General features: G+C 41.4%; 1 protein-coding gene, 1 long non-coding RNA gene and 1 pseudogene across 3 annotated transcripts in view; 1 reads left to right on the top strand and 2 right to left on the bottom strand.

Moving 5' to 3' along the window:
• The window catches only part of PM20D2 (peptidase M20 domain containing 2), a 25,311-nt gene extending 18,570 nt beyond the window's left edge, over positions 1-6,741 (bottom strand). Inside the window, exon 1 of the mRNA XM_022552561.3 lies at positions 566-6,741. Within this exon, the coding sequence (XP_022408269.2) occupies positions 566-1,021 (456 nt within the window). The 5' untranslated portion in view covers positions 1,022-6,741. The remainder of the gene's footprint in view (positions 1-565) is intronic.
• Positions 672-14,314, top strand: LOC149747853 (uncharacterized). The gene is made up of 2 exons (XR_016395151.1): positions 672-1,306; positions 2,647-14,314. It is a non-coding gene; the product is annotated as an uncharacterized LOC149747853 (long non-coding RNA).
• LOC111163663 (high mobility group protein B3 pseudogene) lies at positions 6,873-21,649 on the bottom strand (annotated as a pseudogene). The gene is made up of 3 exons (XR_002641823.3): positions 9,607-21,649; positions 8,598-8,716; positions 6,873-7,291 (listed from the first exon to the last, which is right to left on the bottom strand). The product of XR_002641823.3 is annotated as a high mobility group protein B3 pseudogene (transcript).

The following is a 21,649-nucleotide window of genomic DNA, read 5'->3' as shown; positions in this document are numbered from 1 at the left end:
ACTTAAGGATCATGTAGTTAATGTTCACTCTCTTCCCATTTTTTGTATACTTCTAGAGGTTTTGTAGTTCTAACGACTGAACATTTCCTATCCAAATTCCAATGATTCTAATCACAACAGCTCCTAGGACTGCCACAAACAAAAGATTTTTTGGAGGCTAACGAAGAGGGTCTGCAGGTTTCCCTATAACTACCTCCTCCCAGAGATTGCACAACCTTGTCAGCAAATTGCGATTGCCCCTGTTACCAAAAATAAGCCATCACGAAAACCAGGCTTGGTTCTAAGTTCTTTCCTAAGGGAGAGAGTTCACTCAATTGTTTACAACTACGCAGGAGAGAAAAAGCAAAAATCTGCAAAATGTCGCTAGGTCGGCAACTCATGAACTACTGACTTTGATCCAGGGGTTCTGCCTACTAGAAAAAGCCAGGACGTCGAGTGCTGTCCCCTACACCTGCCCCGGGGTGGGAAGGGACGGAGGCACACGGGAAGCGCCGGCTCCCGCCCTTCTCGGGTCGGTCCCGGCCTGGGCTGGCGATGGGAATCCCAAGCCCGGGCCCCACCTCACCTTCACTGGCAAAGGCGGCCCAGGGAGGCTCTCCAGGGCCCCCTTGACGCCCAGCGCGGCCGCCGCCCCGACCTCGGCGATCAGGTTGTGGCCGCAGGCGTGCCCGATGCCTGGCAGCGCGTCATACTCGCAGAGGAAGCCCAGGTGCAGCGGGCGCGGCGCCGCCCAGCCCCGCGGCGGCCCCCACTCAGCACGGAAGGCCGTGACCAGCTGGTAGTGCGGCTGCACCGCCCACGACGCGGCCGGGCGCTCGCTCTGGAAGAACCGCGTCAGCACGTCGTGGGCATGGTGCTCCTCGTAGGCCAGCTCGGGCTCGCTCCAGATCGCGCGGCTCAGGGCCCCCAGGCGCTCGGCCGCCTCGTCGATGCACTCCGCCGCGCGCAGCTTCAGCAGCTCCACCTCGAAGACGGCGGCGCAGGCGCCCCCCTCCACCGGCCTCTCCTCTCCGGGTCTCATCGTGCTCACAACCGGTGACCGGTCAGCGCTCTTCTCGACCGCCCGCTAGGTCGCTCCCTCCAGGCGGCCGACTGAGTCTGCGCACACCCCCGGCGTTCCCTGCGCAGGTTGTCTCCGCAGCTCCCGGGAGACCCACCCCAGAGCCTCCGCGCCCCGCCTCCAGCGCCACGCCGGAAACGTGCTCCGCCCCTTCTGCCGCCGGTCGCTGGGAGGAACCCGAGTCCTGGCGCTAATCGTCTCTCCTTCGTCCCCTTGGCTGTCCTGACAACTTATTTATGGTCTAAGGTCATTACTCCTTTTCGTTGTTGCTTATGTCCCAGAGCAGCAGAATAGAACGGTTTTATTGGTTAATAGGCCTCAGAGACAGACCAAGTGGAATATAGTCCCCTGAAAAACGGCACTCTCCTTTCTAGAATAGTAATACAAATTTTTTTTTTTTAGAATAGTAATACAAATTTATACAAGGGTTTTAGTTCCTAAAACTGGGTGTCGATATAAATGTTTTACAAAGAACACTGGTCTATAGACTACGTAGTTAAGTTTTCGGAACGCCCTCACTTTCTTCTCCCTGAGGTTAACTGTGTTACATAAAAGCTGAAACTGCTGTATATGGCTTTCTTATTAGAATCAGAACTTACTAGTAACTCGAACAGCAGCTGGAATGTAAATAGTAAGCACTAGATATGTATTCGCTATTATAGTCTACTTGAGTAGAGTAGAATTAGAATTAAGTATTTAAAATGAGGTTTTTTAAAAAGCCCAAAATAGTTAATAAAAACATTTATGGTCATATATATTCATACTATTTTGTTGATTTGAATGTGTTTTGTTAAATAGTAACAGCTTCGAGAGAGAGCATATTTACTATTTTCGTTTACAACTTTGATGCTGAACTCAAGTAACATGTGCAGTTGGTGTCCACATTATAACTCGGTTTTAAATTACCCAGTGAAGAAATTCAAGATGCCGTACTCTTTTCTCCAGAGTGAAGCACAAAGTCTGAAAAAATGTTGTTGATGATATAACTATTAATAGCACTGTAGAAATTTATATTCTAAGGTGTTCCACATAGTAAAAGCTTCCATCAACATTTCATACTCTATCTCCTCTTTCCTTCATTTGTTACAATTTGGTTAAATGGGACACAATATATTCATATAATAAGACAAATGTATTTTTTCAAAATAAGTCTAAAGGAAGCTAACATACATGAAGACTATCTACTACTATTTTTAACTACTACACATATTAACAATATCAGAGTAAATGTCACATTCTAAATCAGAAAATACTGTCATTCTCAGGCAACACCCTAACTGAAACGCAGCTCTAAAGACAACAAATGTGGTATTAAATTCCTGACCCCCTTGTCTATGCTTAATAAACCTTACTGAGATACACTTCCACAAAAATCCCCTCTGCGACTATGAGATTCAGTATTATTGTGTTCAGATAGTTGGCTAAAAAATGGCCTTGTTTGAGCAAATACAGTAGGTGACATTTGTAGAGCACTTACTCTGTGGCAGGAGCTTAACATGTGCTAAGTGCTTTACGAGTATTAACTCATTTAATTCTCATAATAACCAATGAGGTTGTTAATGTGATTATTTATCTTCACTTTACAGATGCACTGTCTGAGATTACACAGCTATTAAGTAGTGGATCCAGTATGGAACAGAGGCCAGTCTGGCTCCAGTGGGCTACTTTCAGCCACCATGCTCTATTGTTTATGTAAGTAGACATCCAAATTCTTAAATGCATCTACAGCTTGTCTATTTACATGAGAACCCATAAATATCACTCAGTTTGAATAAATTTACTGCAGCAACCCTGCCTGTTGCCACCAGTAGTACCCATGTTTGCTTGCTCTTATCAGGCAGCTATAAACAACAACAGAAAAGGGGTACATATAAATTCTATATAGAAGCTGCTATTTATATTGCGTGTTATGAATTAATAAAGCTGTCACTTGAGGTAGAGAAAAGATAGATTCATTTCAAGCTCTGTTCTGTGTGTATGCACATGCATGCATGTATGTGTTGGTTTTCCATTGTTGGCAGCCTATATTTCTTACTTATTGTATCCTTAAATTAATTTATTTAATAAATTGTGATAATTTGTTCAATATGTATCTTCCCCTCCAGTCTTTAAACTCCTTTGCTTTCTCATTGTATTCCCCAACACCTAACATGGTGCGGTGGTGATACAGCCCTTCCTCGTCAATAAATGTTTGTTGATTGATTATTCTTGAATCTAATAAGCTAATTGAGTAATGGTAGCAATTAACCACTCAACTATGCCGACTGCCTGCAGATACTGTGTGTATCAATGTGATGCTTCTCCCCAGACTTCTCAGTCCTTTACCTCTGGGAGTTGAGAGGCAGGAAGAATGGCTTCTGGAAGTTGATAGAGTAGGACATATGGCCTTCTTGAATCTGATCAACTCAGTAATTCTTACTATCACTTTCATTTATATCCATAATGTTCATACAACTGTCTACCTCTATGTGCTGCTACTAAGGAGCCTGTAATTCTTTTTACCAGAAACATTAAAAAAATGGAGAATACTTCTCTTCCTTTAGTAGGTGCTATATCTGAAAAAAATAATACAATACCCAGAGTTCAGTATTAAGGTGTTAATTTTGACCTTTGCTTTGGAGGGAAGGTGGGTAGAAAGAGTTCTCATCAAAGAACTGGTTTTGAAAGTAGAAAGATACCTCTTCTCTCACTGCTCGGGAAACCAGCCGCCATGACACCCAACTCCATAACTTTAAGGACAGCAAATTCATGACAAATGAGTGCTTTGGTGGGGATAGTAGATCAAATATTTCCTTTACCTTGGGAAAGCAACGTTGTCCATGGCTGAAATACTAGCCAAATTGTACAAGACTAGACTGGATATTATTCTGGACTTCAGATTCAGAACCCTTTCTGGCAAGACAACAGACTTGGATATGGTTGATATTATTTTAATTAGAATACAATAAAATCCTCAACATAGTCTTGCAAAGCATGACCTAAATGAGAAGACAAAAATATGTTGAGAACCCAGAAAAAGAAATGGAATGAAAAACTAGATAGCACATTAAGAAACCACTTCTGGGACTTCCTTGGTGGCACAGTGCTAAGAATCTGCCTGCCAGTGCAGGGGACACAGGTTCGGGCCCTGGTCCGGGAAGATCCCACATGCTGCGGAGCAGCTAAGCCCATGCGCTACAACTACAGAGCCTATGCTGTGGAGCCCGCGAGCCACAACTACTGAAGCCCACACGCCTAGAGCCCGTGTTCCGCAACAAGAGAAGCCACCGCAATGAGAAGCCCTCGCACCGCAACGAAGAGTAGTCCCTGCTCGCCGCAACTAGAGAAAGCCCACGCGCAGCAATGAAGACCCAACGCAGCCATAAATAAATAAATAAATAAAATTTATTTAAAAAAAGAAAAAAAAGAAACCACTTCTGGGGATTTCCCTGGTGGTCCAGTGGTTAAGACTCCATGTTCCCAATGCAGGGTACCCAGGTTCAATCCCTAGTCAGGGAACTAGATCCCACATGCCGCAACTAAAAGATCCCACGTGCCGCAAGGAAGATCCCATGTGCTCCAACTGAGATCCGATGCAGCCAAATAAATAAATATTTAAAAAAGAAAAAAATAGAAACCACTTCTGGGCTAAGGTGTTGGGAAAGCTGGCTGTCATTTAGCAGAAAGCAGTGAACCAAGAGAACAGGTAGGGAGAAAGGTGAATTTTGATGGGGTGGGGAAGGGACATAGAGGAATTGCGTATAAATTGTTAAAGAGATAAAACTCTATCCAGACAGTGGATAACTATCGGATGTTATTAAGCAGGAGAAAAGTAAAACCAGATTTTTGTTCTGGAAGAATAATTGATGACAATGTGGAAGATAAATGGAAACAGAGAGACTTTGAGCTGAGACAAGCTAAAAGCTTCCTGCAAAGTCCCTGGAATCCAGAAACATTCCACAGACAGAAGTGGCCAAACCTGATGTCTGATGGAATGTGTTTGGAGGAAGGGGACGTGATGGAGAAAAGGAGGCAGGATGACTGAGTTTTCTAGTGTGAACGGCTAGGTGGATGGTAAAATCATTCAACCACATAGGGGCAATGGGAGTGTAAGGGGCCAGTGGATGGATGTGTGTTAGAGGAGGTGGATGCCACCATCCAAAAGACTAGCAGTGGCGCTAAGGAAAGTGGGGGAGCTAAGGAAAGTGCATGTCCCTGTATCTACTGTGCATAATGGTTATACCCAGAAGAGAATTAAACCATCCAGGGAGTGAGTGAGTAGGCAGGAAAAAATTTAAGGTGAGGAAGAAACTCTGGAAAATAAAAGCAAAGGAAATGAGCAAAAATGTCTGGCAGGACCTTGCTTCTGTTGGGTAAGGTTCTATTACAGCTTGTTTTCAAATTCTATATAGATTTCTTCAAATGGCCCATGAGGTAAAGGCAGCTATTTTAAAGCCTGGAATGTCCTGGTACTAAGTTACTTGAGGCTCCCTTTGACTTCCCTCCCTCTTGGCAATGAGATTAGCTGCTCTGCTGAACATAACCGTTACTGAAATGAGGACAGTGAGGTTCTCTCAGAGGAAAGGCTTCTCCTCTGCCTGATTCCCTGAGGGGGAACACTGTGAAGACACAGCCCGGCTTGTGCTGGATGAGAACATTTCTCTCCTAAGGTTATGGTTTGGGAAAATGGAGAGAACTTTTTTGGCTCCCCTGCCCTTCTTGATACAACATTTAGAACTTGGACCCAATGCAGTGCTTGAGGGTCCTTCAAGTGATTCCTCTCTTAAGCAATGTGTACACTTTCACCATGTGCGTATCTACTAAGGATTCACCTCTCAAACTTCTCAGTTATTTTGGCGTTACTTATTTTAAGTTACTAGCAGGAATGGATTACGTGGATGGTCACAGGGTGCTTAAAATACTCAAGATGTTTTATAAAAGATGTGGTAACGAAGAGCCATACGTAAAGTTTAAAATGTGTGGTCTAAAAATTAGGAAACATCTAACAATTAGAGGTATGATGGAACACGAAATAGGAAGCAAACTGGAAATATCCAATAAAACTGATGAGGAAAAATGCAATTACAGCGTTCCCAAAGGTCTTCTACATAAAGTGCTTCCTCTTCTGTTTTGCTACAAAGTGTGAGACCAAAATAAGGAAAGAGGAGACACTGGTGGAAACTTGTAGCAGACCAGAAAAGATCCAAAATCCAAGTTAAGTCTTTTTACTGGATAACATTTAAAATATTTACCGTTTGTTAATATGACACAAAATAAGTTTCTGGCACTTGGTTAAATTGAAACGGGAGCAAAGCTAGAGGGTTCAGTGGCTGGAGAGAAGTGGTCAAAGGGTACAAAGTTTCAGTTATGCAAGATGAAAAAGTCCTTTTCTATTGAACGCATAGTGCCTGTGTTGACAATATTAAGAATTGGCTAAGAGAGTAGATCTTATGTTAAGTGTCATTATCACAAAAATTAATAATAATAAAGAAGGCAGGAGGAAACTTTTGAAGGTGACGGATATGTTTATGGCATAGATTGTGGTGATGGTCTCATTGGTATATACTTAGATCCAAAATCATCAAGTCATATACGTGAAATATGTATAGCTCTTTGTATGTCATTCATACCTCAGTAAAGTGGCTTATTGAAAAAGAAGTGCCTGCGAGAACCTCAAAGCCTTTTCAAGTGCTGTAGATATTTCTCCCATAGCATGGTGATTTCCAAGTTAAAAGGTTTCAGGGGACTCTGCTCAACTCTAGGGATAGTTCCTAGCTTAGCTTAAGAAGTAGCTGAGACCATTTGAATATTAGTGGTTATGGTAACATTATAGTTGAGTTTGCATTTTTAAATTTATTTATTTTTTGGCTGTGTTGGGTCTTCGTTTCTGTGCGAGGACTTTCTCCAGTTGCGGCGAGCGGGGCCCACTCTTCATCGCGGTGCGCAGGCCTCTCACTGTCGCGGCCTCTCTCGTTGCGGAGCACAGGCTCCAGATGCGCAGGCTTAGTAGTTGTGGCTCACGGGCCTAGTTGCTCCGCAGCATGTGGGATCTTCCCAGACCAGGGCTCGAACCCGTGTCCCCTGCATTGGCAGGCAGATTCTTAACCACTGCACCACCAGGGAAGCCCGAGTTCGCATTTTAAAAACATGCCTGTGAATTGTGTAGCCTCTGTTTATGTAGCAACAAGAGATGGATCTCATCCAGGTCCTTGACACTTTACCCGTGTCTCCTTGGGTCCTTCAGGTTCTCACCTGTAAAATGAGGAGATTAGACTCAGTTATGGGTAAGACCCATTCTAGGGTAAAGATACTCCCCTAGGATCCCATTCTTTAATCATGCTGCTTATCTGCTTCAATAAAATATTTTCTTTTTTAAAGCACAATTTACTAGTAAGACATGCTTTTCACTGTGATTTAGTTGATCATGGGTGGGGAGAAAAAAGGACCTAGCACAACCTAGATTCTGATTGTTTTCTCCCATCCCCACTCTCCCTTTTGCTCTCTTAATTTCTTTTTAAATATCATTTTCCTTATTTCTGATTTTTATTTATTATTATTTTAAAAAATTTTTGGCTGTGTTGGGTCTTCGTTGCTGCGAGCAGGCTTTCTCCCTAGTTGTGGCGAGCGGGGGCTATTCTTCATTGTAGTGCGTGGGCTTCTCATTGTGGTGGCTTCTCTTGTTGCAGAGCACAGGCTCTAGGCATGCGGGGTTCAGTAGTTGCAGCATGTAGGCTGAGTAGTTGTGGCACGCAGGCCCTAGATTATGTGGGCTTCAGTAGTTGTGGCACACAGGCACACAGTTGCTCTGTGGCATGTGGGATCTTCCCGGACCAGGGATCGAACCCATGTCCCCTGCATTGGCAGGCGGCTTCTTTACCACTGCACCACTAGGGAAGTCCCTCTGATCTTTAAATGTAATACATCGTAAACATTTCCTCATTTGTAAAATGGAAGTAATGGTCCCTATATAGCAATCTCACAGGTAGGTTGTTATCTGAATTAAACAAAGTCAGTTTATGTAAACACTTGGAACAGGGCCTGGCATGTATAATCATGTAAGCACTCAAAAATGTTAATTATAAGAGTATCAAGCCCTTGCCTTGCATCTCTCCATTTGCAAAAGTCCAGGCATCCAAAGTGCTTTGAAAGAAAATAATAGAATTTCTACAATAATCGAAATATCAACAATAATAGAAATTGCACGTCCCCAGTCTCTTCTGCAGTTCTTGAAATACTGTTAGCATCTGTAATTTAGTGACCAGCTGAATGAAGTCGATGCATCACCACCATCAAATTACTTATGTTGTAATGTTTTAACTGGAAATATCGCCTCTGTTCAAAAGTGGTATTTTGATGCTTTCCAGGGTGAATCTGGTGCTGCCATCTCCACACTGTGCATCACATCAGACCTTGCCAATCTGCAGATTCAGAATTTTATAAAATGTACAGCCCTTTTATGTCTGTACTGTGCCTTTATCTACTATATTAGTCTGCCCAGGCTGCCATAACAAAATACCAGAGCCTAGGTAGCTTGAACAACAGAAATTTATTTACTCACCGCTCTGGAGGCTAGAAGTCCAAGCTCAAGTTGCTGTCAGGATTGGTATTTGGTGAGGCCTCTCTTCCTGGCTTGCAGACAGCCATTTTCTCACTTTGTCCTCAAATGACCTTCCATCTCTGGTGGGGAGGAAGAGAGGGAGTAGGGTGGAGAAAGAGAAAAAGAGAGGTATCTGGTGTCTTTTCCTCTACTTATAAGGACACCAATCCTATTAGATAAGGAGTCCATCCTTATGACCTCATTTAACCTTTATTACTTCCCTAAAGGTCCTATCTCCAAAGACAATCACACTGGGGGTCAGGGCTTAAACCTGTGAATTTGGGGGAACACAGTTCAGTCCATAACACACACCAAACAGCAGCAGAGTCCAAGCTACTACATATCAGTAAAGCAGATGATTTATTCTGATATTCCATTATAGGCTATAATAATAAGTATTTCTAAAAAGAGACGCGTATGGTAAACACCTAACAGAATTAGATAAATTTTTCATAAGGGCTTCCTGAGTATTTTTCTTGAGAAATTAAAAATTCTTAATATACATTTATGATAACATTAGAATTGAAAATGTTCATTTCCTTTCAAGAGATCATTCCTTGAAATTTCATGTTTTTTCATAGTGATAAATATGAATCAGATTAAAGTGTTCCTCAAAAGCTGCATTTCACAGTCCTATTTGCTCTAATACGTTTTATGTCAACTAACAAAATTTAATTATTGTTATTATTATAAGCTACTCAGCGTCACTAAAACTAGCTTCATTTGTTATAAATTAATATGGCTTAGGAGAAAATTTTAGTCAAGCTGAATTATGAGAGAAGAGATATTTCATTCAATATTTTAATTTTTTCAGGCAAATATGATAGCTGGCCAATTTTTTAAAATCTAGAATGTCACTTCTATTATCATTTCACAAAAACAAATATTTTATCATTGTCTAACTCATACCAAATGGTAGCAATTGATGCTCTTGTTTTTTTTCTTGTCCAAAATTAGTTTATAATTTTACCCAAGAGTTGTTGTTGCCAAGAGGTCAGCTTCTTTCTCCAGGAACACTTGACCATGCCGAGATCTGCAATCATGAGGACATGTAATATGGATCTATCATGTTGCTTTGAAAGCTTTGAAGCCCAGATTTGAACATAACATTTAGTACCAGAGTTCAGCACAGAACAAAGTTAATCGTGGAACAGTGTATACCACTGAATGGAAGTGAACCAAAATTATATTTGAAGTGGGAATAAAAGGCCTGAAGTCAAAGTTACTACACTGAAATGTCCAAGGTTTATATTCATCATTAAAAGAGACAGACCTTATGCCACATAATTTTAGAATACTAGAGAAACTATTAAGAGAAACAATGCAATGTGTATGAAGGGGAGACAGAGAAAAAGAGGGGGAATAAGGAGACATTTTGCAGCTGTGAAATGTTACTACTGCTGTAGTCTTATTTAAATAGCTTTATTTTTTTAATTAAAATGTATTGCATTTAAAATTAAATGCAATAAATACAATTAAACACACAAACAAATATGCATTTTTTTAACCCAGGAATGCTCAATGAAGGTGAAGTTGAAGAAAACAAACTAGGCTAAATTAAATAAGTAAAAAGGCCAAAATTGCCAATCCATGACCAGCCTATTTGTCTATTTTCAATTAATGGCTAAATGAGTTTTATGTGAGATCATATTAAACCTGAGTTTCTACATTGCACAATAGGATGATCCATCACAGCTGCTAAGCCAAGAGAATTTGATCTTCACATACTAACACTGTGAAATAAACAAACTCCTCAAACGTTAACCTAGAATCTAGTTTCAAATTCCTAAATTCTTTCTATAAAGTGCTTCTTATGTCCCTTTTGGACGGTACTAATATTTCCATTAGCTTTATTGTATATTTTTAAATCAATATAGAATCTCAGCAAGTGTTTGTTAGTTAACTTTGGTTGACTTGTTTTCTGAAACAGCAATTATTAGCAGTTATTCTCTACAGAGAATCAGCTAAACCAACCCACGATTCTGATAGTACAGCAAGCCTGTGGAGGTTGAAAAACCTAAAAAGCTGGCAGAACAATCCAGAGGAAAAATCTTATGAAAAATATCGACTGCTCTGTAAGGTGAAAGTACTGTAGTAATGGTTCTACTTTTAGCCTCTGCTACTCATACCAGAGAAATCATCCACCATCCCATTGCTACACTGCCATTTTCTTTAACTTATAATGAAGTGTAGAATTGATCAAAAGAAGAATATATTCTGAGGAAATTTATAAAATTAATAAGTATATAAAACATGGAACTTTTCTGAGTATAAAATTTTGCATGATATATCTGGATAGAAGTTATATAAAGGATTAAAGCATCATGTGGATATATGTGTTTGAAAACTACTTTGTGTATTAATAAGTTAGAAATAAATTGTACTGAATTAGCAGGTTTAGGTAAACATGACTCATTTGCTAAGAATGTGTCTTGGTCAGCAAGATACTTGGAAATAGGTCCAACAAAGAGGATGAGACCTCACAGTTTGAAGTTCCTGCAACCACAAAAAAAAAAAGAAGGAGAAACAGAAGTGAAATTTGGGAGGAATTTATGCAGAAGCCAGTGATTAAGACCACAGAGAAGTGTTGGGTTTGTGAATAAAAGAATGTCCCCAAGTCCCATTCAACACAAGAAATTTTGGGCATAGTGACTGTTGTTTCTCCTGGTACTGTGGTTGCAACAGCATAAATAAACTAAGTGTTCCTGTTTGTTAAATGTTATTCCACCTGTCCTACCCAAGGCAAATATACTGTGAAGCTAATGGAGCTTAAGCTTCAGGGTCCCTCACTTACACGGACTCCTTCCAAGCCCATTAAGGGCCTAGAAATGATCTCATGTGGTCATATGTTTGAGTAAAATTCGCCGAAGATATTTCCATCACGATCAGTTAAGACCTCTATTTCCTTCCATTCTGATGTTCCTTCTGATAGACTTCCCTTAGTCATGTCACATTGGAATGGCCACAGTGTGGCCAGTTAATGGGATCCAGTTAATGGGAAGTTGAACTGAGCATACATTGGTTTGGGTTTCGTGGAATGTGATTATGTGTGGTGCAGTATTTCTGTGTAGAGGTAAGTATTGCTAGCCATCCAGGAATAGAAATGGCTCCCAGGAATATTCCTACTGCCCTCTGTGCCAACTCACCTGGGATCCTGTCATGTAAAGGTGCAGGGCCAGAGGTTACATTGCAATGTGACTTTATACTGCAGTGGATGGCACCATATATACAAAGATTAAAAGGAAAGGAGGTATGAGTCAGTCTATTGGAAATTCTTCCAATCACTAGATATGTAAAATTGTTAGGGAGAGAGAAGTCTATTTTTATCCTCCTGGTCAAAAAGAAGTTCTGTCCTGTCGGCAACATACTCAGTAATGCAATGTACACAATTATCAATGTATCATAGTCTTTCCCCCTCTTTTGAAGGAAATTGTACATGATAGAATTTATCAGAATTACTGTTAGTATAAAAGAAGTCTGCTGTTAGTCTGGGGTAACTCCACAGCCACCAGGGACCAAGGCTTCTATATTTCTGCTCTGTCATCCTCAGTATGTGGCTTCCTTCCTCAAGGTTCCCTCATGAGTTCAGGATAATTGCTGGCATTCTAGCTATCATGTCCACATTCCAGGCAGTAGGAAGAAGGGAGAAGAGAAGGATAAAAGGATGTGCTCCACAGCCGAATCAAATCCCGTTAAGGGGCCATTCCTGATGTTTCTCATAGCATTTCCCCTTTGGCCAGAACTATATGCAAAGGAGGCTGAGATAGGTAGTCTTTTCAGATAGGTGATTTGCTGCTAGAATACAACTTGGAAAATGGCAAGCAGGTGGACAAGTGGAAACTTAAAAAAGCAGAGAAAGCTGAAATTTAAGCATCTGCCATCGGAAAAGCCATAAAGCAAGACAAGAACGGCTGCAGAATTGGAGGCACCTGTCACTTTGAATGGGGTGTGGATTAAAAACAAGATTAGTTGAAAGTCTAATAAAAAGCAGCTAGCTCTCTAGATGCCAGCCCTAACATTGCATAGCCAGGCACCTAAACCTTTCCCACCCCAACAGAAGAAGACATTCCAGGTATTCTCACTGGAAAAATCGAAACAGAGCTCTAGCCTCAGGAATATTTCAGGGAAGTAAGACAAAAGGTAAAACAGGGAGGTAAAGTTAAATTTTACATACTGAGTTGTGAGAACTTTAGTCCCCTGCCCTTACTCAGCTCCTAGAATAATAGCAGCCAGGTTTACACCCTCTCCTGAAATACAGAACAATAACAACAGTACAAACAAACAGAAAACTAGCCCAAGAGAAAAAAACCCTACAGATGCTAACATTTGGGCATCTACAAAGTAAGGCCTGAGTACAGATCTACAGTAAACTGTACAGTGAAGCCACTAGTTAACATCCTGGCCAAGTTTCCAAGCCATTTTTGGTGTTTCTCTCTTAAATAAGAACAGAGAGCCAAAAATCACTAGACTTTTAAGAATGTCTCTGCAAGATCGCCTTTATTGGCAATCTGAAGGCCTGTGAGCATAAGTCCCAGAGATGCTTGCCACTAACATTTATGCTACTTCCGAAGCTCTCAGTTCAGAGAAGCATATGTTGGCCTGAAAGGCTGCAGGTGATTAAAAAAAAAAAGAAAAAAAAAGACGGTGTTCATGCTTGGTATTCTATGCTGTACTCTGCTCGGTCTTGTTTATTGCACCACAAGATTGATGGGGTGCAATAAATGCTCTAATGAGATGGTCTCTGACGTATATCAGGATTGGCTTAAGTGTAGAACTTGAGGCTCTTGGCCCCTAAAATTACCCAATGTAGCTGCTTGCTACTTCTCTACTGAAAACGAATTACTAGCCTGGCAGACACTGGTTGAGACGGCACCACAGTTGAGGGACAGCTAAGACCAAAGGTTCCAGTAATTTCCTGGGTGATGTCAGAGAAACAGTGGAATAAGGAAGGAGCAGCTCAGTTAGTCTCATTGATTTAATGTGACCGATACATTCAGGAACGTGTGAAAGGGGGCAGGATGGGAGGGGTCTAGAGAATTCATGGACCGGAGGCATCCACTTCCTGGAGATGACACTGTCCCCATTACATGCTGTCTTTCTAACAACGGGGACTACAGTTCAGAAAGATGTGACTAAGTTTCATTTATTGATGACAGTGTCCACACCCCTTGTAGTAGAAGGCAAGGGAAAGTCAGCCCGAAGGGCCTAGTTATATATTGTGTGGCTGGCTGTACATTACAATGTCCGTCTTAGCTTAGTTTCCCCTGAAAGCAGAGCCGGAGACATACTCTCAGGTGCATGTAACTTATTTGGAAGGTAATCCCAGAAAATGGAGAGTGATACAGGCAAGAAGAGAAAGCCAATAAAATGTGTGTCATTGAATGGTTATCACCCTGTACAGCTCAGGCTCAATCCTGCTTGGGACCCTCTAAAGAACTATAGAATCCTCTTGGAATTGTATGCTATTGATAAACTGCATGTATAATTAAATAAAACATAATATTTATATTATATATAGAGAAAAATTAAGTAAAAATAATTTAATTATAACATTTATATAAAAATAATTTTACAAACCCTATTCTGAGAACTAAAGTTCTATTGATTGTTATTATGAGCACAAGTATGGCCCTTTAAGTTTTTGTTTTTGTCTTTTTTTTGTGTGGTACGAGGGCCTCTCACTGTTGTGGTCTCTCCTGTTGTGGAGCACAGGCCCCAGACGCGCAGGCTCAGCGGCCATGGCTCACGGGCCCAGCCGCTCCACGGCATGTGGGATCTTCCTGGACCGGAGCACGAACCCGTGTCCCCTGCATCGGCAGGTGGACTCTCAACCACTGAGCCACCAGGGAAGCCTCCCCCTTTAAGTTTTTAAAATGCTAACAAATGAGATTAAAATTCATTTTGAAGAGACCTGATTTTAAGTCTCTAGTTTCTTGATGTTGGTTCCAATAGTCGGTTCATTTGAAGTTCGGACTAACTTCAAAGGAACTCACTTCTGTTTTTAGGATTTGAGGGTAGAGGAGAAACTCCTGCCCAAGAAGGGGGCTCTATAAGCTCTTCCCAGAGGAGGATGAGAAGGAAAAGGAGGTCTCTACAGGAACTGCTTGCATCTGGAGTGACGATAACGTATTAGAGGGAGGTGGGTGAATGTGGCCTGGCAGCACAAGGCCACCATCTGGAGGGACAACAGGGAGTTATTGTTTGGAAAATTTATTGTGATGTGGTGACTCCTAGTTCAGTGACCAGATCATTCTTGCAACTTCAGCCATCAGCTCCTTTTTTCTTGAGTGTCTGGATCTTTCATCTACTTCTTTTATTAGGGAAGTATTATTTTATTATTTCCTCCTTCAGGATAGAGTTGGTACTCGTCAGCATTCCATAGGTGTCTGCCAGGCTCTGAATTTTTGTTGACTCTTTCTCTAGGCTAATATCCTCCAAAGATGACTCAGTTGCTACAGTCCCCCTTTGAACAGTGCCATCCTTGCCAAGGAGTTGACACTTCTCTTGAATTTGTTATGCCAATGTTTGTGAAATTTCAGCCAGCATTGTGAAAGCAGCATTTCCCATTTCACATGACGCCAGCTTCCAGACAACTAGACAAGTCTAAACAAATATGAGACCCACTAAAAAGCCGATGACAGGCGCACACACCATGGACTCTGGCTGGAGGCTGCAGAGGGCAGGGCCCAGATTCCCATCATCCAGCCATGGCTCCACCACCACTGCTTGTGGCTTTCCAAGGATGCCTGAAGCCAAGCTCTGTGGTGGCTTGAAGCCCTTCCATGGCACTGAAGCCCACCACAGAGCTCTATGGAGTAACCACACCTCTCCCAGCTCACGAAAACTTCTGAGATCCCTCTACTTAACCCCCGCAACATCCCACACTGGCAGCCTAAGCAGGCCACCAGTGGAGCTGGCCCAGAGAATGGAGAGATCAACTTTAAAAAGTTTCTCAAAATTACTGCCCACTACCCCTCTTCTCTTCTTAATTAAGAAAAAATTATGAAACTTTTTATTTCTCAGCTGCATTGCACAGCATGCGAGATCTTAATTCCCTGACCAGGGATGGAACCCATGCCCCCTGCAGTGGAAGCTCAGAGTCTTAACCACTGGACCACCAGGGAAGTCCTGAAACATTTTTATTAAGGTAAAATATAGGGGACTTCCCTTGTGGCACAGTGGTTGAGAATCTGCCTGCCAAGCCAGGGGACATGGGTTGGATCCCTGGTCCGGGAGGATTCCACATGCCGCAGAGTGGCTAAGTCCGAGCGCCACAACTACTGAGCCTGTGCTCTAGAGCCCGCGAGCCACAACTACTGAAGCCCACGTGCCTAGAGCCTGTGCTCCGCAACAAGAGAAGCCACCGCAATGAGAAGCCTGCGCACCGCAACTAGAGAAAGCCTGAGCACAGCAATGAAGACCCAATGCAGCCAAAAAATAAATTAAAATTTAAAAAATATATGTATATATATATATATATATACACACTCTGTGATGTATTCATATCGTAAATGTATATGCTTTGATGACTTTTGACAACTATATACACCTGTATAACCAATATGCCAATGTAGATATAGAACACTTTCATCACCTTCAGAAAGTTCCCTCATTCCCCCTTCCAGGAGTCCCTACTCCCTAAAGGCAATCATCTCTTTGATTTTTATCGACTCTTTCTGAACTTCATACAAATGGCATCATGCAGAATGTATTCTTTTGTATCTGGATTCTTTGGACTCTTTCTGAACTTCATACAAATGGCATCATGCAGAATGTATTCTTTTGTATCTGGATTCTTTTGCTCAACATCATGTGTTTGGGGTTCACCCATGGTGGTCACCCCTTCTTTCATTCTGAGTCGAATGCCATTGTACAGGCACACATGATTGGACATCAGCCCACCCCTCTTGCTCCCCATTCACTCCACCTCCTCCCAGCCCCCTCCTTTATTTTACTGACTGAAATACTTTGGGAGAGAAAACTTCCCTCATCAACCATTTGGGTTTCCCTGAGGTATAAATTTGTACAGAAAAGTTAGGCTTAAAAGGTGATCAATTAGACTTGCTTTTTAGTGTACGTATGACCTTGCACTCTTACAGATATTTGATATGTTTTAATTCGTTGCAGTTACTATTATTATCAATACTCAAATTATCCCTTCTTTAGCTAGTATTGTCTTTTGAATCCTTTTGACAGGACCCCAGAAGCCTTTGATGGCTTCTTTCCTTCTGATGTGACAAGTTATTCCGGGTTTATCTTGTACATTTCCTGCCCCAGACCTGACATTAGCCACTCATTCAAAGTCATGGCTCCTTTGAGGAGAAAATGATATTTAGAGACCATAGTCTGTGCTCAGGGTGCTGAGTGCTACTGACTGGTCATTGTTTCTAAGCGTTTTCAGTGAACAAAGCTAAGAAATATTATTTAAGTTGAGATATATTTGACATATAACACTGTATTAGTTTTAGGCATATAACACAATGATTTGATATATGTATATATTGTGAAATGATTATCACAGAAAGTATAGTTAACATGCATTACCACACATAGATACAAATTTTTGTTTTCTTATGATGAGAACTTTTAAGATCTACTCTTCTAGCAACTTTCAAATATATAATACAGTATTGTGAACTATATTCACCATGCTGCACATTACATCCCCAGGATTTATTTTCTTATAACTGGAGATTTGTACCTTTTGATCACCTTCACTCATTTTGTTGAGTGAAAATGGTAACCACCAATCTGTTCTCCGAATCTGTGAGCTCCATTTTTTAAGAACCCATATGTAAGTGAGATCATATACTATTTGTCTTTCTCTATCTGACTTAAGAAATATATATATTTTTAAAGAGAAAACATATCAGGGACTTCCCTGGTGGCGCAGTGGTTAAGAATCCACCTGCCAATGCAGAGGACATGGGTTTGATCCCTGGTCCAGGAAGATCCCACATGCCACGGAGCAACTAAGCCCATGTGCCACAACTACTGAGCCCATGTGCCACAACTACTGAAGACCGCGTGCCTAAAGCCCAAGCTCCTCAACAAGAGAAACCACTGCAATGAGAAGCCCATGCACCGCAACAAAGAGTAGCCCCTTCTCGATGCAACTAGAGAAAGACTGTGTGCAGCAACAAAGACCCAACGCAAATAAATAAATACAAGAATGTACTCCCAGACATATGAAAAAAAGAAGAGAGAGAGAGGAAACTTATCACATGCAAGAACCTTTTAACTGATCTTCTTATACCAGTTTCTACTTCACTACTCCTTCCAACTCATGCTCTGCATTTCTGTCAGAATCATCCTCATGAAACACAGATCTGATCTTCATAATCCCCTGCTTAAAAACTTGTGATGGAGTCCCATTGCCAGAAGGATTAAGCCAAAGCTCCTTGGCATGGTATACATACAGATCCTCTAAAAATTTGTCTCCTGGTTTCCATTCCAACCTCTTTAACATTCATTCTTCCCTCTCCCATAGTTCAGCACACCATACTGCTCCCGCCACACTGTGCCTTTTCTCATCTGGTTCACTTTCTCTGAAACGCCCTGATTTTTCTATTTCTTGGTAAATTTGTATTCATCCTTCAATAAATATCTCAAACATCATTTTCTCTAAAATAAATTGCAGTCTCCTTTCCCTACAGAGGACTAATCTGTTTCCATCATATCCTACACAGTATTCCAAATGTCTTTACATAGCACTAATGAAACTATATAATAATGATTTGTTTACATGCATCTCTCTCTAACTAGAGTGTCCCCCAAAATGTTGGACACTTACCATTAGTGGTACTGTAGATGGTTTTACGTGTTACACTGATATGACGTTAAATATTGAATTGCATAGTGTGAGAGTTATCCCCTTTTTAATACTTTAGGGAGAAAGTTTTAGTTTTGTGCTTATGGCTTTAACATCTCTCTATTATTGTGTGATTAATTTCCCTTTTTTAAGAGAGAGCAGGCCTCAGGCTTAAAACTTTGTAGATAACAATAATTGGCTAGAATTTATATATTTCTTCATGATATTTTCTTTTTTTTTTTTTTTGACGGTACGCGGGCCTCTCACTGTTGTGACCTCTCCCGTTGCGGAGCACAGGCTCCGGACGTGCAGGCTCAGCGGCCATGGCTCACGGGCCCAGCCGCTCTGCGGCACGTGGGATCTTCCCAGACCGGGGCACGAACCCGTGTCCCCTGCATCGGCAGGCGGACTCTCAACCACTGCGCCACCAGGGAAGCCCTATGATATTTTCTGATGATTACTTTCTGTCTATGAAACTTTAAAAATGAATATTGATGAGTGATTTCCCTGGTGGTCCAGTGGGTAAGACTCTGTGCTCCCAATGCAGGGGGCCTGGGTTCATTCCCTGGTTGGGGAACTAGATCCCACATGCATGCTGCAACTAAGAAGTCCACATGCCACAACTAAGAAGCCTGCATGCCGCAACTAAAAGATCCTGCGTGCCACGACGAAGACCTGGCGCAGCCAAAATAAATAAATAAATAAATAAAATATTTTTTAAAAGATAACATGGTCAACACATAAAATCAATTGTATTTCTAGGAAAAATTAATATTGGTGATAGATTTTTCTTTTAAAATAAAAGTGAGATAAAGAAAAATAGTAAGCATATAATGGTAACAAAGTGCATCATTATGGCAAAATTCTCGTAGGATATGTGAAAATGACTTAACTCTGGGAAACACTGGGCTAGGTCCTTCAGAAGCAGGAGGCATAACTTCTATTTTCATCCCCAGTTCCTAGTACTATGTTTAATATACAGTAGATGGTCACTAAATATTTGTCAAATTAAGTTAGGAAGAAACACCCACCTCCAACATTTTCAAGATTCAATGTCATTTTGGGGGATATATACCTAAAGTGAAAGGCCTTCTGTAACTGACTTTTCTGAAAAAGTTAAATAATATCCATTGTTATCATATAAATGACGTTTAGAATGATTTCCTATAGCTACCATGGAAGAAATCAAATTCACAAGAGGATACGACCATAGATTCTCCAACTGGGTTGTGTGGAATGAGGTCTTAAAAGCCAAAGTTCAGGGGCAATAGAAGAAGGTTAACAATACATTCTATTCCAGTCATCACATCAGTTTTCACCATCAAGGTCATGGTACATTTTAAGGGAGGGTAGACCAGAAGAGCTCTCACTAGAGGTGAGCTAGCACCATCTGTTGGGGAGTGAGTTCACAGCATAAGATGATATCAGCTGACTTCATTACTCCGGAATTTATTTCTCCAAAGTACTTTGTTTTCATCATACAAATTTCAAGACACTCATGCATACCCAAGTACAATTTAATTTTCAGTCAGGTCTAGTTCTCTACTATGATAGTCAAAAACAAAACTCTTTAATTAATCTGATTATAGTGTACTAGTTTTTCATGATTTGACTCTTTAATTACAGACCTGATAATTAGACTACTTTGACCCATTTAAGAAATGGAAAAAAGGTTAGTAACATTATACAGCCACGTGGATTATAGGTTTGCTGTAGAATAACAAATATGTGTTGCACAAAACAAAAACTCATAGATACAGAGAACAAGTGGGTGGCTGCCGTAGGGTGGTAGAGGGGTGGGCAAAATAGGTGAAGGAGGTTAAGAGGTACAGACCTCCAGTTATAAACTAAATAAGCAACGGGGATGTAATATACAGCATAAGGATATGGTCAATAATACTCTAATAACTTTGTGTGGGGACAGATAATTATTAGACTTATTGTGGTGATCATTTCATAATGTATGTAAATGTGAAATCACTATGTAGTACACCTGAAACTAACATAATGTTGTACATCGACAAAACTTTAAATAAATATATATATATAAAGCAAAAAACAAAAATACATTGTTCTTATAAACCAGCCTTGATTATCTGTGGTTATTAGAAATAGAGGTAGCCTTAAATTTTAAACTTTACAAATAAGCTAGAAACAGTCATTTTCTCCTTTCACACTCCTTGCCAAAAAATCTATAGGTGAAATCGAGAGGGTAGTGTTTCTCTTGTTTACCATTTGGAATAGATGCTCTAGAGTGACAAAAAGGGAAGAGATAGCCAGCTGAGTGTGTGAAGGCAGGTGGAAAATGAGGGGGAGATCATAAGCGCTTGGATTCTAAATGACAACAAGTGTGTTACCAGCAGTTTCCCCAGAGACAGGGCTTAGGAGTAAAGTTTCAAACATTAGAAATAAATTCGTATGTGCCTCTATTTTAATTTTTTTTTTTGCGGTACGCGGGCCTCTCACTGTTGTGGCCTCTCCCGTTGCGGAGCACAGGCTCCGGACGCGCAGGCTCAGCGGCCATGGCTCACGGGCCCAGCCGCTCCGCGGCATGTGGGATCTTCCCGGACCGGGGCACGAACCCGTGTCCCCTGCATCGGCAGGCGGACTCTCAACCACTGCGCCACCAGGGAAGCCCCTTTTTTGATTCATCATCCTCCTCCTCCTCTTCGTCCTCGTCTTCTTCATCTTCCTCTTCCACCTTTTTCCGGGCAACTTTAGCAGGACCCTTGGCGCCATCAAACTTCCCTTTAGACTTATAGTCTGAGACATCCTTCTCGTATTTCTCCTTCAGCTTCGCTGCCTTTTTGATTTATGGCTGCTTCTCGCTGTCACTTAAGTTATTCCATATCTCGCCCAGCTTCTTTGCCACATCTCCAATAGAGATGCCAAGGTTTGTAGATTTGACCTTGGGGCGGAATTCGGAAGAGAACAGGAAAAATCCAGACGGTGGCCTCTTGGGGGCATTCGGGTCCTTCTTCTTCTTGCCTCCCTTAGCTAGTCCGTAATCCTTCATTTCCCCATCATAGAGCACTTTATCTGCCTTTGCCATTTCATCAAATTTAGACTTCTCTTTCCAAGACATTGTCTTCTACCACTCAGAGCACTTCTTGGAAAATTCTGCAAAATTGTCAGGGACCTCGGGGTTTTTCTTCTTATGTTCCTCTCTGCACATCTGCACAAAGAAGGCATAAGCAGACAT

The sequence above is a fragment of the Delphinapterus leucas genome, chromosome 12 (assembly GCF_059928025.1).
Source record: "Delphinapterus leucas isolate spDelLeu-1000000601 "Yukka" chromosome 12, BTC_Dleu_Yukka2, whole genome shotgun sequence".
NCBI classification, from domain to species: Eukaryota; Metazoa; Chordata; class Mammalia; order Artiodactyla; family Monodontidae; genus Delphinapterus; species Delphinapterus leucas.
This window is presented reverse-complemented; position numbering and strand designations above follow the sequence as displayed.